Below are 19,065 nucleotides of genomic sequence, written 5' to 3'. Positions count from 1 at the left end.
TCCTTATCTCTCACCATATACAAAAATCAAATCAAAATGGATTAAAGACTTAAATCTAAGGCCTGAAACTGTGAAATTACTAAAAGAAAACATTGAAGAAACCCCTCAGGACATTGGTCTGGACAAGGACTTGTTGAGTAATACTCGCAAAGCACAGGCAACCAAAGCAACATTGGATAAATGGGATCACATCAAACTAAAAAGCTTCTGCACAGCAAAGGAAACAATCAACAAAATGAAGAGACAACCCACAGAATGGGAGAAAATATTTATAAACTACCTATCTGGCAAGGGCTTAATAATTAGAATATATAAGGAGCTCTAACAACTCAATAGAAAAAAATAAAATAATCCAATTAAAAATGGGTAAATGATCTGAATAGATATTTCTCCAAAGAAGACATACAATTCAGCAGGAATGTAGGAGTGACAAAAACAAAAAGACATACAGATGGTCAACAAGTAAATGAAAAAATGCTCAACATCATTAGTCATCAGAGAAATACAGATCAAAACTTCAATGAGATATCATCTCACCCCAGTTAAAATGCTTTTATCAAAAAGGCAATAACAAATGCTGGTGAGGATGTGGGGAAAGGGATACCCTTGTTGTACACTGTTGGTGGGAACATAAATTAGTGCAACCGCTATGGAAAACAGTATGGAAGTTTCTCAAAAAACTAAAAATAGAACTACTGTAAGATCTAGCAGTCCCACTGATGCATATATATCCAAAGAATGGGAATTCAGTATATCAGAAAGATATCTGCACTCCCATGTTTACTGCAGCACTGCTCACAATAGCCGAGATATGGAATCAACCTAAGTCTCCATCAATGGATGAATAAAGAAATTGTCGTACATACACACAATGGAATATTATATAGCCACAAAAAGAATGAAATCCTGCCATTTGCAACAACATGAATGGAACTGGAGAATATTATGTTAAGTGAAATAAACCAAACACTAAAAGACAAAATCTCATGTGTTCTCACTCACATGTGGGAGGTAAATATTAAAAACAACTGATCTCATGGAGACAGAGAGTAGAACGATGGTTACCAGAGGCTGGGAAGGGTATCAGGTGGGGGGTGGGGGAGGAATAAAAGGGGGATGATTAATGGGTGCAAAAATATAGTTAGACAATTAAATAGAATGAACAATATTTGATAGCACAACAACGTGACTGTAATCAACAGTAAGTTAGGGTATACTTTAAAATAACTAAAGGAGTGGAATTGGAATGTTCCTCACACAAAGAAATGATAAATGCCTGAGGTGATGTGTACCCAGTTACCCTGATTTGATTAATTCACATTGTATGCCTGTATCGAAACATCACATGTACTCTATAAAGATATACAACTATTATGTATCCATAATAATTAAAAACATTTAAAAGGTCTAGTTAAGATGATATGACTACCTTTGCCTGGTCCTCAGTGTGCTCAATGTGGCAGTTCTAAAAAGTCAATTTTATCCATGTACTTTTAGGTTAGTCAGGCTTTAAAAGCTCGTTTAAAGTAATTAAGCTCAGGAGAGATTAGATTAATTTTTTTTCATTAAATTTATTTTTTTTTATTTTCAGCTCATTATGGGGGTACAAAAGTTCAGGTTATATATATTGCCCATGTCTCCCCATCCCCCCGAGTCTGAGCTTCAAGTGTGTCCATTCCTTAGACAGAGATTTGATTAATTGATAAACCAGAGTTCATGTTTATTTGTTTATATTGGGACTGTAATTGCCAGTTAGACTGAAACACTTGTATTGACTCCATAACATGCACTCTTTCTAATTGGAAAAGTCTACTTTGAACAATAAGGTCAGAAGTTTTCTTGGGGAACAAAATTGGAACATAATTAGTTCTGTATAATTTTATAACAAAGGCATCCAATCCTACTCTAGGAATATACCTGTCAATCAGTAAAGAATTTTCATATATATGGGTTAGTGTCTTCCCATTCCCTTTCCCCAAATATAGTAACAGTGAACTAGCATCTTGGTTTTTTGGTTTTCTCTACTGTTATTTTGAAAAATTTCAAAATTGCAGAAAAGTCGAAAGAGTAAGACAGTGACTATGCGTATATCTTTCACCTAGGTTGACTAATTTTTTTCATACTCTCCTGTTAACTATTAATTTTTTGTCACATTTGCTTTCTCTCTATATATGTAAATACATACATACATACATACATACACACAATTTTTTTCCCCCTGAGCCATTTGAAAATAAATTGTAGACATGATGACATTTCGTTCCAAATACTTTAGTGTGCATCTCTAAGAACCAGGGCATATTCCTCAAATCACACCCAAGAAATTTAAAATTCATATAATAGAATTATCTGATGTCTGTTCATATCCAAATTTTCCTATTGTTTCTATAATTTTCCTCTCCTTTTTGAGGATACAATTAAGGATCCCACATTGCAATTAGTCTTTTTAGTAGTAGTCTCCTTTAATCTATACCAGATCCCTGCTTCACTTTGCTTTTGTGATTCCCCCCGCCCTTGGATTTTTCTGATTGTTTTTTTCAAGATTAGACTCAGTGAAACATCTTTTTACAAGAATATTATATAGGGTTGTATACAGCCCATTGCATCACAACAAGGAGCACATAATGTCAGGTTGTCCAGTTATTGATGATGCAAAATCTGATTGTGTGGTCATGGTTGTGTCTGCCACTTCTCTCTCTTATAAAGGTACTGTGATTAATAATTAGTCTCAGATTTACTGTGAGAGTATGTAAATATGCATTTCAGCATCCAGTAATGAGTCTTGCCTGAATCAATTATAGAACTAATCATTTCTAATGATTTCACAGTTCTGTATTCCCTTTACATTTATTAGCCAACACTCTTCTATAAAGAACGCCATCCTTTTTTCTCTGTGCTTTTTCTTTTTTTTTTTTTTAAGCCTTATTGTAAACTCATGGAATCTTTGTTTATACATTGTATTATAATCTATTACTGTTATTCTTGTTTTTGAAGCTTAAGTTGTAACAAATTTGCACTTGCCTTCAAGGTAGCTCCTGTGTTCTTTTGACATGACTTCATTAGGCTTTAGGCACTTGCTTGGTTTCTCTATACCATGTTCCAGGCTCACTTTTGTATAATTATAATTTTTAATGCTTACAAAACACTCTAGTTTATGTACTGAAATTTATATAATTGTACTTCCAGTGAATTTTGAGGTTTTCTGTTATTAATAATATTGCTGTCAACCTTTTTATAAACATAAATGTTTTCCCATTTGGAGGGCTTATGGCCTTAAGATAAATTTCCCAAGTGTTTCTAAATTCCTGGGTTAGAGTGTGTGGATATTGCTTTATAAAAGTATTGTTCAACTTTCACACTATCACTAACATTGTATGTGGCTCCATTTTACATAGATTTGCCAATGCTATTACCATTGCTTTCTAATTTTACCAGTTTTTGTATATGTGATCTTTAGCCTTCTTCTGTACATATATTTTTTCTTATAAAATGATACATTTTGCTTATTGAAGAGATGAAAATAGTACCTCATGATTTTATTTTAGATTTCTCCGATCATTCTGGTACTGTATTCCATGTAACTTTGTTGTATCTTTTCTGTGTCCAGAGGATTTACTCAATGGTGCTTCCCAGTGCCTCATATTTTAGTAAGATGTACAGATAAGCTTTAATGCAGTGGTTCATAGCCAGAGGTTTGTATCTACAGCTTTCAAAACCCATGTATGCCTTGGTCTCATCTGGAGATTCTGATTCATTTTGGTTTGGAACAAAGCCAGGCATTTTCTGTTTCTTGAAAGTTTCACCGGTGATTGTGATGCCCACCATTGAGAAGCACCACTTTGGAGATTGAAATCATTCCTCAAAATTTTTTTGTTACTTGCCAATTTAGTACAATATTTGTAATAATCCTAAATCAGCAAATATTAACCACTCCATAGTGTCAGGATCATTAATATTTTGCTTTTCTTTTTTTGCCACTTTATTTTTTGTATTAGTGAAATGGGCATATAGTATTTTTGGATCATAGGTACATTTTGTCTGCTTATTTCTTTTGCCCAAGTGTCATTATTTTATACTGTAGTCCTATTTGTAATAACTAACATTGGTTAGAATTAATTCTTATATTCCTGTTAGAATCTATTTTTCTACTAACATTGAGAAAGTAACGTTTGACATTTCCCATTCAACAATATGCATATTAAGGTCTTCCTAACAGTGTGGAGTTAGGGAATCTTCATTTGAACTTAAAACTAAAATGCACCTTTTTGTTTACAGGGCATGTCTTTAACTTCAGAATGGTTTGCAAAGTATTTGCAATCATCAGCAGTTGCATGTCGGGTAAATTTGAATTTTTAAAAAATAATTCATTTCATTTTGAAGAATTGTGGTATCATTTTCTTACCCAGATAATAAAAAAGTTTTCTCTCTAAGTAGATATATCTCCTTAGCTCTTTCCAGTGGATTGAAAGAGAATGTATAAAGAGAATGGTATTGAGTATATACAGATTCAAGGTCTTCAGGCTTTTTTAGCTGAAATTGAGTGTTAGGGGAAACTGTCATTTAGTAAATGTCTATTGATGACCTGCTGTGTGCCAGGCCCAGTTCTCAAATCAGATTAGATATTTTAGAAAAAGACAGAAAAAAAAAATCCCTCATGGAGTTATAGTCTGAATAAATGTCAGTTTGTACTAAGTGCTATGAAAGGCAAATAATTTGGAGTAAAGAACATAGAGGAGTAGAAGATTCTATAATATTTTATATAGAATGGTCAGGACAGACATCTCTGAGAAGGTGATATTTATGCAAAAACCTGAAAGAAGTAAGAGTGAGCCATGTAAATATTTAGGGAAAGAGTGTTCTAAGCTGAGACCACCTCAGGAACAGAGGTCCCAGGGCACGAGTTCACTGGCTTATTCATGCTCAAGAGACAGGCGGGAGGCTGGAGTGGCTAGAGCAGAGTGAGCAGGGACAGTGCAGAGGCGGAGAGGTCAGGGATGTAGGGAGTGGCTATGGTGAGGACCTGGGACTTATCCTGAGGGAAGTAGAAGGATTTTGTGCAAAGGAAGACATGATGGAACTTCAGGTTTTAAAAGGGTTGCTGTAGCATGGAGAATAGAATTTGTTGGGCTAAGGACATAAGCAGAGAAACCATTTAGAGAGTATTAGAGCAATCTGAGTGAGAGATAGCAGAACCGTAGACAAGGGTGGTACCATGGAAATGAGAGATGGGTTTAGTTTCTGGCTGTACTTTGAAGATTGAGCCAATAGGATTCACTGATGAGTTGGATATGAGAAGGAGAGGAAAAAAGTTCACTCCAAAATTTTGACCTGAATAACTGTAAAAATGGAATTGCCTGAAAGGGAAAATTGAAAAAGAAGGTTGAGAGGCAAACTCAACAAATGATCTTACTTTGTTGTTCATAAAGCAGATTACTTAAGCAAAATAGAGTAGACTTATATGTGTAAGATGTAATATACAAACAAATTATTCTTTCAAATATAAATATTCTACTTAATAGTTTTTTTAAATATCATGCTATACATTTTTACTTAGTTCTTCTTTCAATTGATTATCTTTATATTTTAGCAGAAAATTTATAATTAAAATGTACTCATTTTTCTTCCCATATTGAAAGTTTCTTTTCTACTTAAGCTAGAGGAAATGTTTCTTTTTTCTAGCAAAAAAACAAACGTTTTAAAAAGCAAAAGAATAAAAAAGAATTAGTAGAATAGGTAAATTAAAGGAAAGCATAATTTTTGTATCAATTTTTGTTTAGACTGTTCAGGTCCATGTTACATTTCTTTGCCGTTGTTCTTTTGTAGATGTATGCTAATCTAACATCTTGCCAAGTTCTTGGAAATATGTGTGTGATGAACATGAACTCTTACGATTCTGCCACATGTGATGCATGTCGACTGTTTCAGTTTATCTTTGAAAATACTGCTTCACTGAGCCCTGTTCATTCTATTTCATTTTGGTAAGGATATTTTGATTGTTGAAATGTCATTTTGACTGGATTTAGTGCAGTTTTATTAATAAATATTTCTTTCCCATTATTAAAACAATTGTAATTGTTTATAGGAGACAAAATCTTCCATGGCTGTTTTATGGAGACCAGCTAGGATTAGCACCTCAAATACTCACTACTACCCCTCTTCCTACAAATTTCAGTTTTAAAGGGGAAAACCAGGTACAAGTCTCTATATCATTAGAGGATAACTACATTTTGATTTACAATTTTAAAAAGTAATAAAGTTACTAGTTACAATTCTTGCTTTATTAGGTTTTTATAAATTTAGTTATCAAACTAAATAAAATATCAGCTGCTTATAGGAACTAAACAGTATAGAGTTTGGCTGTCTTACTTGAGTATATGGATACCTCTGGATTATGTGGTTATAGCAGCAAGTGGTACTAGTGGGGCTGGGAAGAGTAGTTTTCATCACCAAATGCAAAACAATCTGTTTCTGAAATTCCTTCTGAATTTCCATATTTTAAAGAAGGGATTGGGGCTCCATGATGTTGCTCAGCACTTCACAGGTCCAAATTCCCACCTCTAACTTTCTGACCTTCTAGAATGAAGAAGTAAGATTATTCCTCTGCCTCCAGCCCCCATTTAATGGGTTTGAAAGGAGATTATCTGTCACTAATGCTGCCTCTGAATTCTAAAATAATAATTTTCATGCAGAAAACCAGTCCAGCTTTTTAAGGTGTATTTAATCATAGGAATAGTTAGATTAATTGAACTTCAAAATAAAGATAGTTGAATTTAATTTTTCAACAAAAAAGATTAGTCAACAGTGAAAATTTCTTCATAGAATATTATATTACTTTCAGAGTATTTGACATTATTTTATTCTGTTTTCTTTAATCAGAATACAAAACTGAAGTTTGTTGCTGCTTCCTATGATATAAGAGGCAATTTTCTCAAGTGGCAAACTTTAGAAGGCGGTATTTTACAGGTAAGCATGATTCTACTTAAGGAATTAGTAATGAGCCTTATTTTTGCTTGAGGCAAAGACAAGAGGAAAAGACTAAATTATTGCTTGAATAGAGCATAAGTAACATACTACAGCTCATTTTTTTCTGGTGCTTTAAATTGGAATTTCTTAAAACTGCTTTTTAAGTTATAACTTTAATTTATAACAAAGATGCTCCCTTAACTTTTTATGTCCTTGATACACGAAATAAGTATTATGTAGAGCATATATCCACGTGGGAGCTTGAGAACTCTTGACTAAAAGCAAAGAAAACATTTGTGAGAGATATTTATCAGTTATATTCTTTTGCTGTAGCTTTGTCCAGACACAGAGACAAGGCTAAATGCTGCTTATTCTTTTGGAACCACCTATCAACAAAATGTAAGTTTGGACTATATTAGTCTATATTTTAGCTTTATTTTTTAAAATATCACATGAGCAATAATTGGAATACTATTTGAAAATTTTGAAATTGGAAATGTTTTAATAGTAATGAATAATTTCATTAATTAATATAATTTATGTGGGCACAGAAAATCTTAATTTAATCAGCATAAAGAGAGTAACTTGTCATCTTAGAATGTTAAACATAATTTTCACAGTCAATTGTTTATCTTCTTCTAGGCTCATAAGTCTTAAAAAATAATGCCCACTTTTGAGCATTTTGGAATAAAGTAAAAATACCACTTTATTTTCATGATGAATAATAACATTACTCCCTTCTCATTCTATCCCCCAGTAGCAAATAAAAATGTTTCCTTTTTTTCTCCCTTCATACTTTTTCTCTCCTTCCTACTCTGACCTTCTTTACTTTGGCAACCCATTTTGAAATTACAGTATGGTACAAAGGAATGTTATGAGACATTAAATATTTGAAAGACATTCAGTAGTCTATCAAAATGCTTCCTGAGAAAACTGTATGTATACACACACCATAGAACAAAACCATAATAAAAAAATACCATTATGGAAAACAGATTGGAAGACAGCAAACATTTTTAACAGTGGTTATCTCTGGATGGTGGGATTAGAGATGATTTTTGTTTTCTTTTTTTGTATTTTCCAAATTTTCTAACATGAACATAAATTTACTTAGTTTGTCAGAAATCACTTATATGTTACTTTTAGAAAAATAAATAAATGATATTGTGCATCTAACATGAGCCAAGAGAAGTAACGCTTATTAAATACCTGCTGCTGTGTGCTCAGCATTTTATCATTGTTATCCCATTTGATCCATAAAATAACTATGTGAGATACATACTATCTATGCTTCACAGGTGAGGAAATTATGTCCAGTAAGATTAGGTAATCTACTCAAAGTCATGCATCAGATAAATTGTGGAGCCAATGTTCTGTTAGGTTTAAAAACTATGGTTATTCCATTGAACGTGGCTGCCTCTCAAATAGTTCATAGCCTATTAGGCAAAGCTACATAGACAAAGAATTGCAAAGAATGTGATGTGTTATTCTATAGGTATGTACAAGGTACCAGTTCCTGGGAAAGTACAGAAAGGCTTCACAGAGTGACACTTGGGTTTGTATAATGAATATGAGTTTCCCAGGAGAACACAGTTGGGAAGGGAACATTAAGCAGAAACCACATTTTCAATGTCACAGTGACATAGACTAGCATGGTGTATTTAGGAACTATAAGTAGATTAGTATGAATGGACCACCATAGACTGGTGGGGAGCACTGGGAGATAAGCCTGGCTCTGTTAAAGGAAGCCAGATCATAGACATCATTGTATATAAGGGGAAAGAATTGGGAGTTTATCCCATAGCACAGTAGTTTTAAACATTTTCACTGATGTGCACTTTTTTTTTTTTGTGGAGTGCAAGTCATAATTTATTTTTTTATTATATTATTTTTTTTTATTTCAGCATATTATGGGGGTACAAAAGTTTAGGTTACGTATGTGCACTTAATGTTGAGAATGAAGTCATACCATCTCCATCTGGGTTGTAGGTCAAGAACAAAGCAGTTCTTTACTGTTAGCTTTTTTGGCCCTTATAAAAGAATCATATTTGCAGTATTCATATTTTGGAAGGCATGTGGAAATGCATATAAACTAGATAGTTTAAAGATATTTTATTTTGTACAATTAAAAAACACTCTTTTAAAGATAATAAATATACTTTCTAATTTTGAATTGTGATGTTTTTATTTTTAATTTTATTTTCCAGTGTGAGATTCCTATTTCTAAGATCTTAACTGACTTTCCCACTCCTATATTTTATGATGTGTACCTTGAATATACTAATGAAAACCAACACCAATATATTTGGGCTGTGCCTGTGTTAAACCTAAATCTTCAACATAATAAAAGATTTGTGAACCAAGGTAAGACATCCATACATACCATACTTTCTTTCAGCTGAAGTCAATAAACAAGTCAAACACATGATAATTAAATAAACCATTGATTATAAGGAGGATCATGAATTCTCTCTTATTATATGATTTTATATGGCATGCCAAAAAAGTAAAACAATAAATTGCTGATGTACTTAGAAATTTTTTCTAACTTTTTTATCAGGCATATTGTTAAGAAATTAGGCCTGTAATCCCAGCATTTGGGAGGCCGAGGCAAGAGGATTGCTTGAGGCCAGGAGTTTGAAAACAGCCTAGGCGACATAGTGAGACCCCATCTCCACAAAAATAAATAAATAATTAATTAAATTAGCCACACATGGTGCTTGTAGTCCTAGCTACTCAGGACGCTGAGGTGGGAAGATCGCTTGAGCCCAGGAATTTGAGGCTGCAGTGAGCTATGACCCAGCCACTGCGCTCCAGTCTGGATGACAGAGTAAGACCCCGTCTCTAAAAACATAAATTATAGTGTTGTTAGGAGTATATCCTGAGAAAAATTAGTAGAATTGTAAATTGGGGCTTTTTCTTCAAGCTGTCCTCTATCTGCTTTTTTGGATAAATTAGTTTCTTTTATTGTTACTCATGTTATAAAATCCTGCTTTTTCAGGTAATTCATAGGGAAAAGCCTTCCAAATTGATGAAAAGTTCAAACAATCAGAAGGCATTCAAATGAGGTAGAGAGTCCATTATTAAATTCTTATAGGCCAGGCGCGATGGCTTACGCCTGTGATCCTAGCATTCTGGGAGGCCAAGATGGGAGGATTGCTTAAGGTCAGGAGTTGGGGGCCTGAGCAAGAGCAAGACCCCATCTCTACTAAAAAGAAAAAAGAAAGAAAGAAAGAAAAAAAAAGAAAAGAAAAAACTAGCTGGACAACTAAAAATAGAAAACATTAGCTGGGTGTGGTGGCATGTGCCTGTAGTCCCAGCTTCTCGGGAGGCTGAGGCAGGAGAATCACTCAAGCCCAGGAGTTTGAGGTTGCTGTGAGCTAGGCTAACCCCACAGCATTCTAGCCTGGGCAACCGAGTGAAACTCTTGTCTCAAAAAAAAAAAAAAATTCTGCAGTAACTCTTTGCAGCTATCTTATCTTAAAAAAAAAAAAAATACTAATTTTGTGTTTTAAATATGTCCAGTAAACTTCTTGAGAGCTGTCTTGAACAATTTGTGAGTATTTTTTTAATGTCATCTTATTTTTTCTTTTTATAATAAAAGACAGTAGCTCTGGCATGTGGCTTCTGACTCGGCGCATCTTCTTAGTGGATACAGTAAGTGGACGAGAAAATGACTTAGAAAGTCAGCCAAAAGTAATTCGAATTGCTACCCAGATATCACTGAGGTAAACAAATGTCTAATGACTGGGAGTATACAGGAAAATGTTATAATAAAAGTGTTTGCCAGTAATTATCAAACGAAAACTATAAAGACAACTGAATTGGAACAGTTGATAAGGTTTTTTTAGTTATTTCTGTAGATTGGCATAGACCAATAAAAGTGAAGGGCCAAGGGTAGATTTATATCAGAAGAATGTGAGAAATTTGCTGAAAATTCACATTCTAGGCCTCACTCTAGAGCTGCTGAATTAGAATGGGTTGAGAAGTGTAGGAAAGGTGAATACCGGTGAGCTGAAATTGGTGTTTTAGGAAGAGCCTGCCAGATGATTGTTAATAGTAAGGCCTGCCCTGTCCTCAGTTTCTTTTATAGCTTTTGTTCTAGGTTTACCCAGATTAATTATCAACACCTTCCTCTTCCTATGATACCTTAACTATGAGCCTACCTTAGGGTAATACCGTGCTATCTTTTCCAGAGTGGGATCTCTAAGATCTTAGCTAACTTTCCTACTGTAATATTTTATCATGTGTACCTTGAATACACTGATGAAAATCAACACCATCATCTTATATTGTATTAGATTGATATTATACTTTGAAACACTTAAATATGCATTTTTTTCACTGTTATTTCATTTTGATTCTCCTAATCTTATGAGGTAGGCAGTACAGAAACTTTGTCATATATCTTACAGAAATCCACATGTACTGTGTTTTTAGTATTCCTTCAATCTTCTAATGCTGTATCCTTGGTAACAATGAAATCAAACCTCCACAGGCTTGACACGTTCTTGATGAAACCATATGGGCCCCTAGTGATTGGCACTTTCCTTTTTGAGTCCACAAACTATACAGTACTAATGCATTGATTTTGGCAAAATGTACTTCACGATGTGCCATAAACAATATTATATCTGATACATTTTGTTAAGAATCCATCTTTCTCTTTTGAAAATCAGAATTTTATCTGCCTTTCTTTAAGCTTCATGTAGCACTGCAATTTTGATTATTATTCAAAGATGGCTCGAGTGCTTCAGCGATTTCACTTGTAAACTTCATGGGGCCTGGATCAAAAGAGTTTCTAATTTATCTCAGAGGGTGTATTTTAATATTATTTTGACTGATTAAGATAGCTTGTGTTGTTATCATTAGATTATGTTTAACCTACCCTAGTTCTTAACTGGTTGGTTCTGAAATCATCAAGGTAATTCATATTAAATTCAAAAGAAATGGCAAACTAAATGTATGTTTAAAGGCTTAGATATACTTATCACTCTAAATATATTTTCTTTTGGCCGGGCGCGGTGGCTCACGCCTGTAATCCTAGCACTCTGGGAGGCCGAGGTGGGCGGATCGTTTGAGCTCAGGAGTTCGAGACCAGCCTGAGCAAGAGCGAGACCCCACCTCTACTAAAAATAGAAAGAAATTATATGGACAGCTAAAAATATATATAGAAAAAATTAGCCGGGCATGGTGGCACATGCCTGTAGTCCCAGCTACTCGGGAGGCTGAGACAGGAGGATCGCTTGAGCTCAGGAGTTTGAGGTTGCTGTGAGCTAGGCTGACGCCACGGCACTCACTCTAGCCTGGGCAACAGAGTGAGACTCTGTCTCAAAAAAAAAATAAATAAATAAATAAATAAATAAATATATTTTCTTTTAAATAGCATCAACCTTGTACCTAACACAAAAAATGGAAACATCTACCCTCCTTTAATCACTATTGCCTACCGTGACATTGATATCAAAGATCCCCAGAGCCAGTCTGTGGAGGTGAGTTCTTTACTAATCAGTGCCCTTATGTGTATAAATACAGCATAATACTGATGTGGTTTATATTATGATCAAAAGACAATTTGCCTTTTTTTAAGTTTTAAATAAGTCTTTCTATTTATATTGTCAAGTCTTAATTAGTTTTTACTAATGGTAAGGGGCGAGTTCCTGTGGATCCTGAACAAGAATGAATTAAATTTTTCAGTAGAAGCATCACCAGCAGTTGAACATCCTTATTAGGGATCCTGGGATATGCTGAGATGTGCACCATCTGCTCCTGTCCTTTTGGACTACCTTGCTTCTGTTAAGATTTTGTCCCTTTGCCTAATTAAACTGGGAACTCAGACTTTACAGCGGGCATATATGTACTTACCAATCTATAGCCTACTTGACAGAGATACACTTTAACAGGCAGAAGGATTATTAATCAAATTACCAGCTTTATAACTAGTAGTGCTAATATGACCTAGAGAATGTGGTTTGGACCTGAAGCCAAATAGGCTTCTCACTTCTTCCCCAACTCTATTAAACTTAACTACAGAACTAAAGACCTCTTCTACCTGGGAGGGCCTATATATGGAAATGAGAAACCTTGTACCTCCCCAAAACGGGCTGTACTGAAGAGAATGAGCCTGGTAACGACTGAGCCATACATGCTAAGTTCCTCTTCTCAACCTCCCAAGTCAGATAAAGCATCCCTGCTTTGAGGAAGGGTAAATGAGAGAGGGGTAGAAATTAAAAACCAAAGGCAATCCTTTTATACTTTTTCCTTCTAGAGATTAAGTGGATATTCCCTTCCTTTTCTGAAAATATGAGAAGTAGGGGATCAACATTTCTTACCTCCAAGCTTACCAATAGCTTTTAATTTTTATTACTTTACTTTTCTGAATTTTGATAGTCTAGTTCTTTCATTCAGTGCTTTTGGCCTCTCTGTTGTGTTTGTACTTGTACTCACCTACTATGGGATTCAAACTTTAATTAAGCAAAATTAAGCACCCAGTATAACTTCTCTTAAAGATTTCCCATTTTCATTTTTATTACCTAATCCAATGTTAAAATTAGTTTCTATTGACTGAGCTTGTATATAATGAGAGGAGAAGAAAATCCAGAAGCATACTTGGTAACAACAAAAGGCTGCCTGGCTTGAAACCTTCTGGAGTGATATATATTCATAGGTAACTAAGAGTATATTTATTTTACTATAAAACACTTCTGAGTCTTTTCTTTAAGTATTATTCTTGTCTAAAATATTCCAAACTAAGTCTTAACAAATTGGAAAATAACAAATAGAGGATTGTGAGAGTCATGAAACTATACCGATAAAGTCTATTTCATCCTAATTATAAAAAATACAGTTATTTCATCATTGTTATTCTTAATTCATAATTTCTCATAGCAGCTGTTACAAAAATTGTACATCAGTTTAAAGCATCCAGCTATAGCTCTGCTCTCTCACCAACAGCAAGTAACCTTACTACCGATTTCACTGAGCAGATCAAGACCATCTAATAGGAATTCCCTCAGATTTCCTCCTCCTTTTTTTTTTTTTTTTTGTTTTTGAGACAGGGTCTCACTCTGTCACCTGTGATGTCATCACAGCTCACTGCAGCCTCCAACTTGGGGCTCAAGCAATCCTCAGACTCCTGAGTAACTGGCACTATAGGCGCCCACCACCATGCCCAGCTAATTTTTCTATTTTTTGTAGAGACAGGGCCTTGCTTTTGCTCAGGCCAGTCTCAAACTCCTGGCCTCTAGCAGTCCTCCTGCCTCAGCCTCCTAAAGTGCTAGGATTACAGGCATGAGTTACCACGTCCAGCCAGATCTCCTCTTTAATACTAAAGAAGTCCTGTGTTTCATTATCCTTCCCATTTCTTATTTCTGTTTCTAAGAAAGTAAGTTCCCTCCTCCTTTTCTAAGCTAATCCTCTACCTAAACTTTCTGCAGTACTTTCTCCAATATCCTGTTTCCCCCAACCCCTTATTCAGCCAGCCCCTCTGCTAGTCACTTTCCTTTGTTTATAAAAACTGTCAGGTAGCTTCATCTTAAAAATGAACTCAAACATCCAACTGAACAAATATTTTACTCAATTCTGTCAGCTCCTCAGCTTGCTGTCATATTTCTTTCCTTCATTTCCCAGCCACTTTTTCGTCATTTGCAATCTGGCTCTTGCCATTTTACTTCTTTGAAAACATCTTTTATGAAGGTCAGCAATGAATTCCACATACAGTGGCTTTATTTCTTTACCTTAGCATTTATATGATATTTGACACTGTACTCTTGACCTTCTCCTTCTTGAAACTCCCTATTCTGTGACCATGGTAAGACTTAGGTATCTTGCCTCTCCTCTCACAGTCTTCTTCTCTGACCCTTCACTGGTTCTTCTTTCTCTTGTCTCTTAAAATAGCGGTATCCTTAAGGTTTTTGTTCAGACTTTTGATTAATCTACCTAGTTAGGGTATGTTTGTTTAGCCAGTTGCTAAATTCTTTTTTTTAATTTTATTTATTAATTTATTTATTTTGAGACATGTCTCACTCTGTTGCCCAGGCTGGAGGGCAGTAGCATGATCATAGCTCACTGCAGTCTCAAATTCATGGGCTCAAGTGATCCTCCTGCCTCAGACTCCCCAGTAGTTGCGACAATAGGTGTGCACAATGACAACTGGCTAGTTTTTCTTATTTTTTGTAGAGACGGGGTCTTGCTGTGTTGCCCAGGCTGGTCTTAAACTCCTGGTGTCAAGCGATTCTCTCTCCTCAGTCTCCCAAAGTGCTGGGATCACAGACGTGAGCCACCATGCCCAGCCTAAATTCTTGATACATGAGAAACCTATTAGAAAATGAAATATGGTTAGTTTGGCTTGAACTGCTATTAATGAACCTAACTTAGTTCCTCATGAACCCTTCTTTTAATATGTGTTCAAAAGAGATATTTAAAGCACAAAAATAATTCTCAATAGCATATCTATTTTACGTGTAAGAGTCAACTCTAATAATATTTATAGTTAAAAATATATCATTTATGATTAAATCCAGCTACAAATCTATTTTTATAATAAAAGTAAGTTTGTGTTGTACAATTTCAGTGTGGCTAATTTATTTTCTTTTAAATATCAGGTTTCTTTCTCAGTCAAATATGAAATGAATCAAGGAGAAGCACATGTTCAGACAGATGTGAGTTTATTTTAAACTGTTAAAAAATTTACATTATATTTTTTAATTAAAAAAATAATAATTTCAGATGTATAGGAAAGTTGTCAAAATAGATTTGTCATATACCTTTCCCTCAGCCTCTCTTAGTGTTAACATCTTACATAACCTTATTATAATGATCATAATCAGGAAATTATATTGCTATAGTCCTATTAACTAATCTACATAATATTTCAATTTTACAGGTTTTTTTTCACTATCCTTTTTCTGTTTCAAGACCCAATCCAGGGTTCCATATTGCTTTTAGCTGTCATGTCTCCTTAGTATCTTCCAGTCTATGACAGTTTCTCAGTCTGTCTTTGTCTTTCATGACCCTGACACTTTTGAAGAGTACTGGTCAATTATTTTGGCCCTCAATTTGGATTTGTCTGGTATTTTCCCATGAATAAATTGAGTTCATGTGGTTTTGGCAAAGACACCACAGAATTGATATTGTGCTCTTCTTAGTGCATCATATTAGGAGGTACATGATGTCAGTATGTCTTATTACTACTGATGTTAACTTTTATCAGATGGCTAAGATGGTGTCTACAGAGTTCTCTATTGTATTTTTCCATTTGTAATTAATAAATATATCATGGGGAAATACTTTGAAATTACGCAGATATCCTGCTTTTCATCATTTTTTTGCCCTCTAATTTTAGCATCCATTGATGATTCTTGCCTGCAAAAAGTATTACTGAGATATTTGCCTTATGTTGATTTTCTATTTCTCTCATTCATTCTATATTTATTAATTGGAACTCAACTGTAAAGAGGAACTCTTTCTTTGCCCACAGTAATTTATTTATTCAATTATTTATTTAAATCAGTGTGAACTCATGGATATTTATTTTACTCTAGTGATTATAATCCATTACTATTTATTTTCTTACTCAAATTGTCCCAGATTTGGCCATTGGAAGTTCCTCCAACTTGGCTCCTGTGTCCTTTCAACATGCCTCCCCAACCATTTTTTGAGCATGTCCTTACTTTCTATTTATAGTGTTCTTGAACACTGATGAGAGAAATTACATAAATTCTAAAATGTTCTTTTTTTTTTTAAGATTGCTTTGGGTGTGTTGGGTGGGCTAGCTGTTTTAGCAGCCCTTTTGAAGACAGCAGCATGGAAGAGGCGCATTGGGAGTCCCATGATTGATTTACAGGTATGTTCTCAGGACTTTTTAAAGAATATTTTTGTCTTTTGACTATTCTGGATCTTTCTCATAAGACACAGCTAGAAGATGAATAAGAAAGTTGCCTTGAATTTTTATGGGGTATGTAATTAGAATAGGTATTATTGGATCATAGGATGTATGCACACCTCATTTTCTTCCCCCAGTGCCGTATGCCAGTCTACGCTCCCACCAACAGTGCTGTTCCTGTTTCTGTATGTCTTCACCAACACTTGATATTTTTCCAACCTTTCTATGTTTTGCCAATCTGATGGTACATGTCATTGTTATATATGTCATTGTTGATTTCATTTTAATTTCTCTGACTATTCATATACTTTTTATTGTTTGGATTTCCCCTTCTGTGAACCACCTGTTTATTATATCCCTTGCCTATTTTTCTATTAGGTTTCTAGTTTTTCTTGTTTATTTGAAGGAATTTTTTGTATTTCTAAAATGTTAAACTCTTTTTGGTTTCTGATGTTGAAATGTATGCCCAAATATATGACTCATCTGTTATTTTTATCTATGTGGTCCTTTGTTTAACGGAACTTTTAATTTTGATATGGTAGCATCTGAATTTTTTTTTCATGTTACGGTATATAACTTTTAGGATCTTGTTCAGGAAAACCTTCCCTATCTCAAGATTGCAAAGATATTCCACATTTTAATTCTATTAACTTTATAATTTTGTCTTTCATTTAATCTTTAAAAAATTTTTTTCATTTTAATTTTTTTTTTTTTTTTTTTTTTTTTTTGAGACAGAGTCTCACTTTGTTGCCCAGGCTAGAGTGAGTGCCGTGGCGTCAGCCTAGCTCACAGCAACCTCAAACTCCTGGGCTCAAGCGATCCTCCTGCCTCAGCCTCCCAAGTAGCTGGGACTACAGGCATGCGCCACTATGCCCGGCTAATTTTTCTATATATATATTTTTAGTTGTCCATATAATTTCTTTCTATTTTTAGTAGAGACGGGGTCTCGCTCTTGCTCAGGCTGGTCTCGAACTCCTGACCTTGAGCGATCCACCCGCCTCGGCCTCCCAGAGTGCTAGGATTACAGGCGTGAGCCACCGCGCCCGGCCCATTTTAATTTTTATTTATTTTTTTACTTCCACAGTCTTTTATTGATCATCTATAGTTCAATATCAGGTACATACAACATTAGCAAAAAACAAAAATCTGTGCTTAGAGTTTAGTTTCCGCTTAAAATGTTTTTATTTTTTGTCTAACATTTATTGCATACTTACTATGTGCCAGGCACTTTTTAAAGCTTTACACATATATGATTCATTTAATCCTCACAATAGCTCTATAAAGTTAGATCTTATTATTATTATTTCCATTTTACACATGATGAAATTGAAACAGGGGTTAAATTTTCTACTCATTTAATTTTTACAACAGCTCTGTAATAGGTATTTCATTTTGTTGATGAAGAACATAAGAAAGGCTACATAGTAACTTGTTTAACCAGGGTATCTTCCTGATTCCAAAGTCAGTGTGCTCAGGAATCAGAGCAGGGGACCTTGACTTACTATTTGGGATAGTGAAGAAAGTATATACTTCCCGGAGAAGTATACTTTAAGCTGGATTATCTGTTCATTCCACAGTAGTCACTGAGGCCCTACTGTCTAAGTGCCTGGCACTCTATCAGACACTGGGGGTGTGGTAGTGAGGAAAGACAGACATGGTCTGTGCCCTCAGAGCCTCATGAGAGTTTGCTAGAGAGAGGAAAGGAAGAACATTTGATAAAAACAATACCCATTTTATTCCACAAAGTATTTGAGATGAACGTGTGGAGTGGTTAATCACTGAGTAAGTGGCTGGAACTGGCAGATGAGGCTAAAAAGTTAATTTTGGTCTATGTTGTAAAGGACCTTGTGGGTCAGGAACTTATATGTTAGTGAAGATTTGTACATTTTTAAGAAGTGGAGTGACACAGTCCAATTTACACTTTAGAAAACTAACTCTCATGGTAGTATGGAGAAGAGATTAGAGGGTTTCCAACTAAGAGAAAATTACAAAGCAGTTCAACTTTCTTAGACAGTGAAAGATGAGAAGGATTGAAAATGACATGGGCTACTGGAAATGGACTGAAAGGTAAGAATCCAAAAAGTATCTAGGAGGGAGACTCGGTTGGTCTTTATAACTGGATGATACATGGATACATGAAACAAGACTTCAGGCTTGAGAAACTGGGTGGATGATATATAAAAGTGATAGTGTTACTAAAAGTGGTCATTGAGTCTTTA

General features: G+C 34.7%; 1 protein-coding gene across 1 annotated transcript in view; it reads left to right on the top strand.

Moving 5' to 3' along the window:
- TMEM67 (transmembrane protein 67) overlaps positions 1–19,065 on the top strand; it is a 48,507-nt gene that overhangs the window by 13,032 nt on the left and 16,410 nt on the right. The window contains exons 7-16 of the mRNA XM_069466225.1: positions 4,276–4,338; positions 5,824–5,978; positions 6,083–6,191; positions 6,877–6,963; positions 7,297–7,362; positions 9,171–9,327; positions 10,568–10,691; positions 12,350–12,455; positions 15,567–15,623; positions 16,709–16,807. Of these exons, the coding sequence (XP_069322326.1) occupies positions 4,276–4,338; positions 5,824–5,978; positions 6,083–6,191; positions 6,877–6,963; positions 7,297–7,362; positions 9,171–9,327; positions 10,568–10,691; positions 12,350–12,455; positions 15,567–15,623; positions 16,709–16,807 (1,023 nt within the window). The remainder of the gene's footprint in view (positions 1–4,275; positions 4,339–5,823; positions 5,979–6,082; positions 6,192–6,876; positions 6,964–7,296; positions 7,363–9,170; positions 9,328–10,567; positions 10,692–12,349; positions 12,456–15,566; positions 15,624–16,708; positions 16,808–19,065) is intronic.

Source organism: Eulemur rufifrons, chromosome 3, assembly GCF_041146395.1.
Source record: "Eulemur rufifrons isolate Redbay chromosome 3, OSU_ERuf_1, whole genome shotgun sequence".
NCBI classification, from domain to species: domain Eukaryota; kingdom Metazoa; phylum Chordata; class Mammalia; order Primates; family Lemuridae; genus Eulemur; species Eulemur rufifrons.
This window is presented reverse-complemented; position numbering and strand designations above follow the sequence as displayed.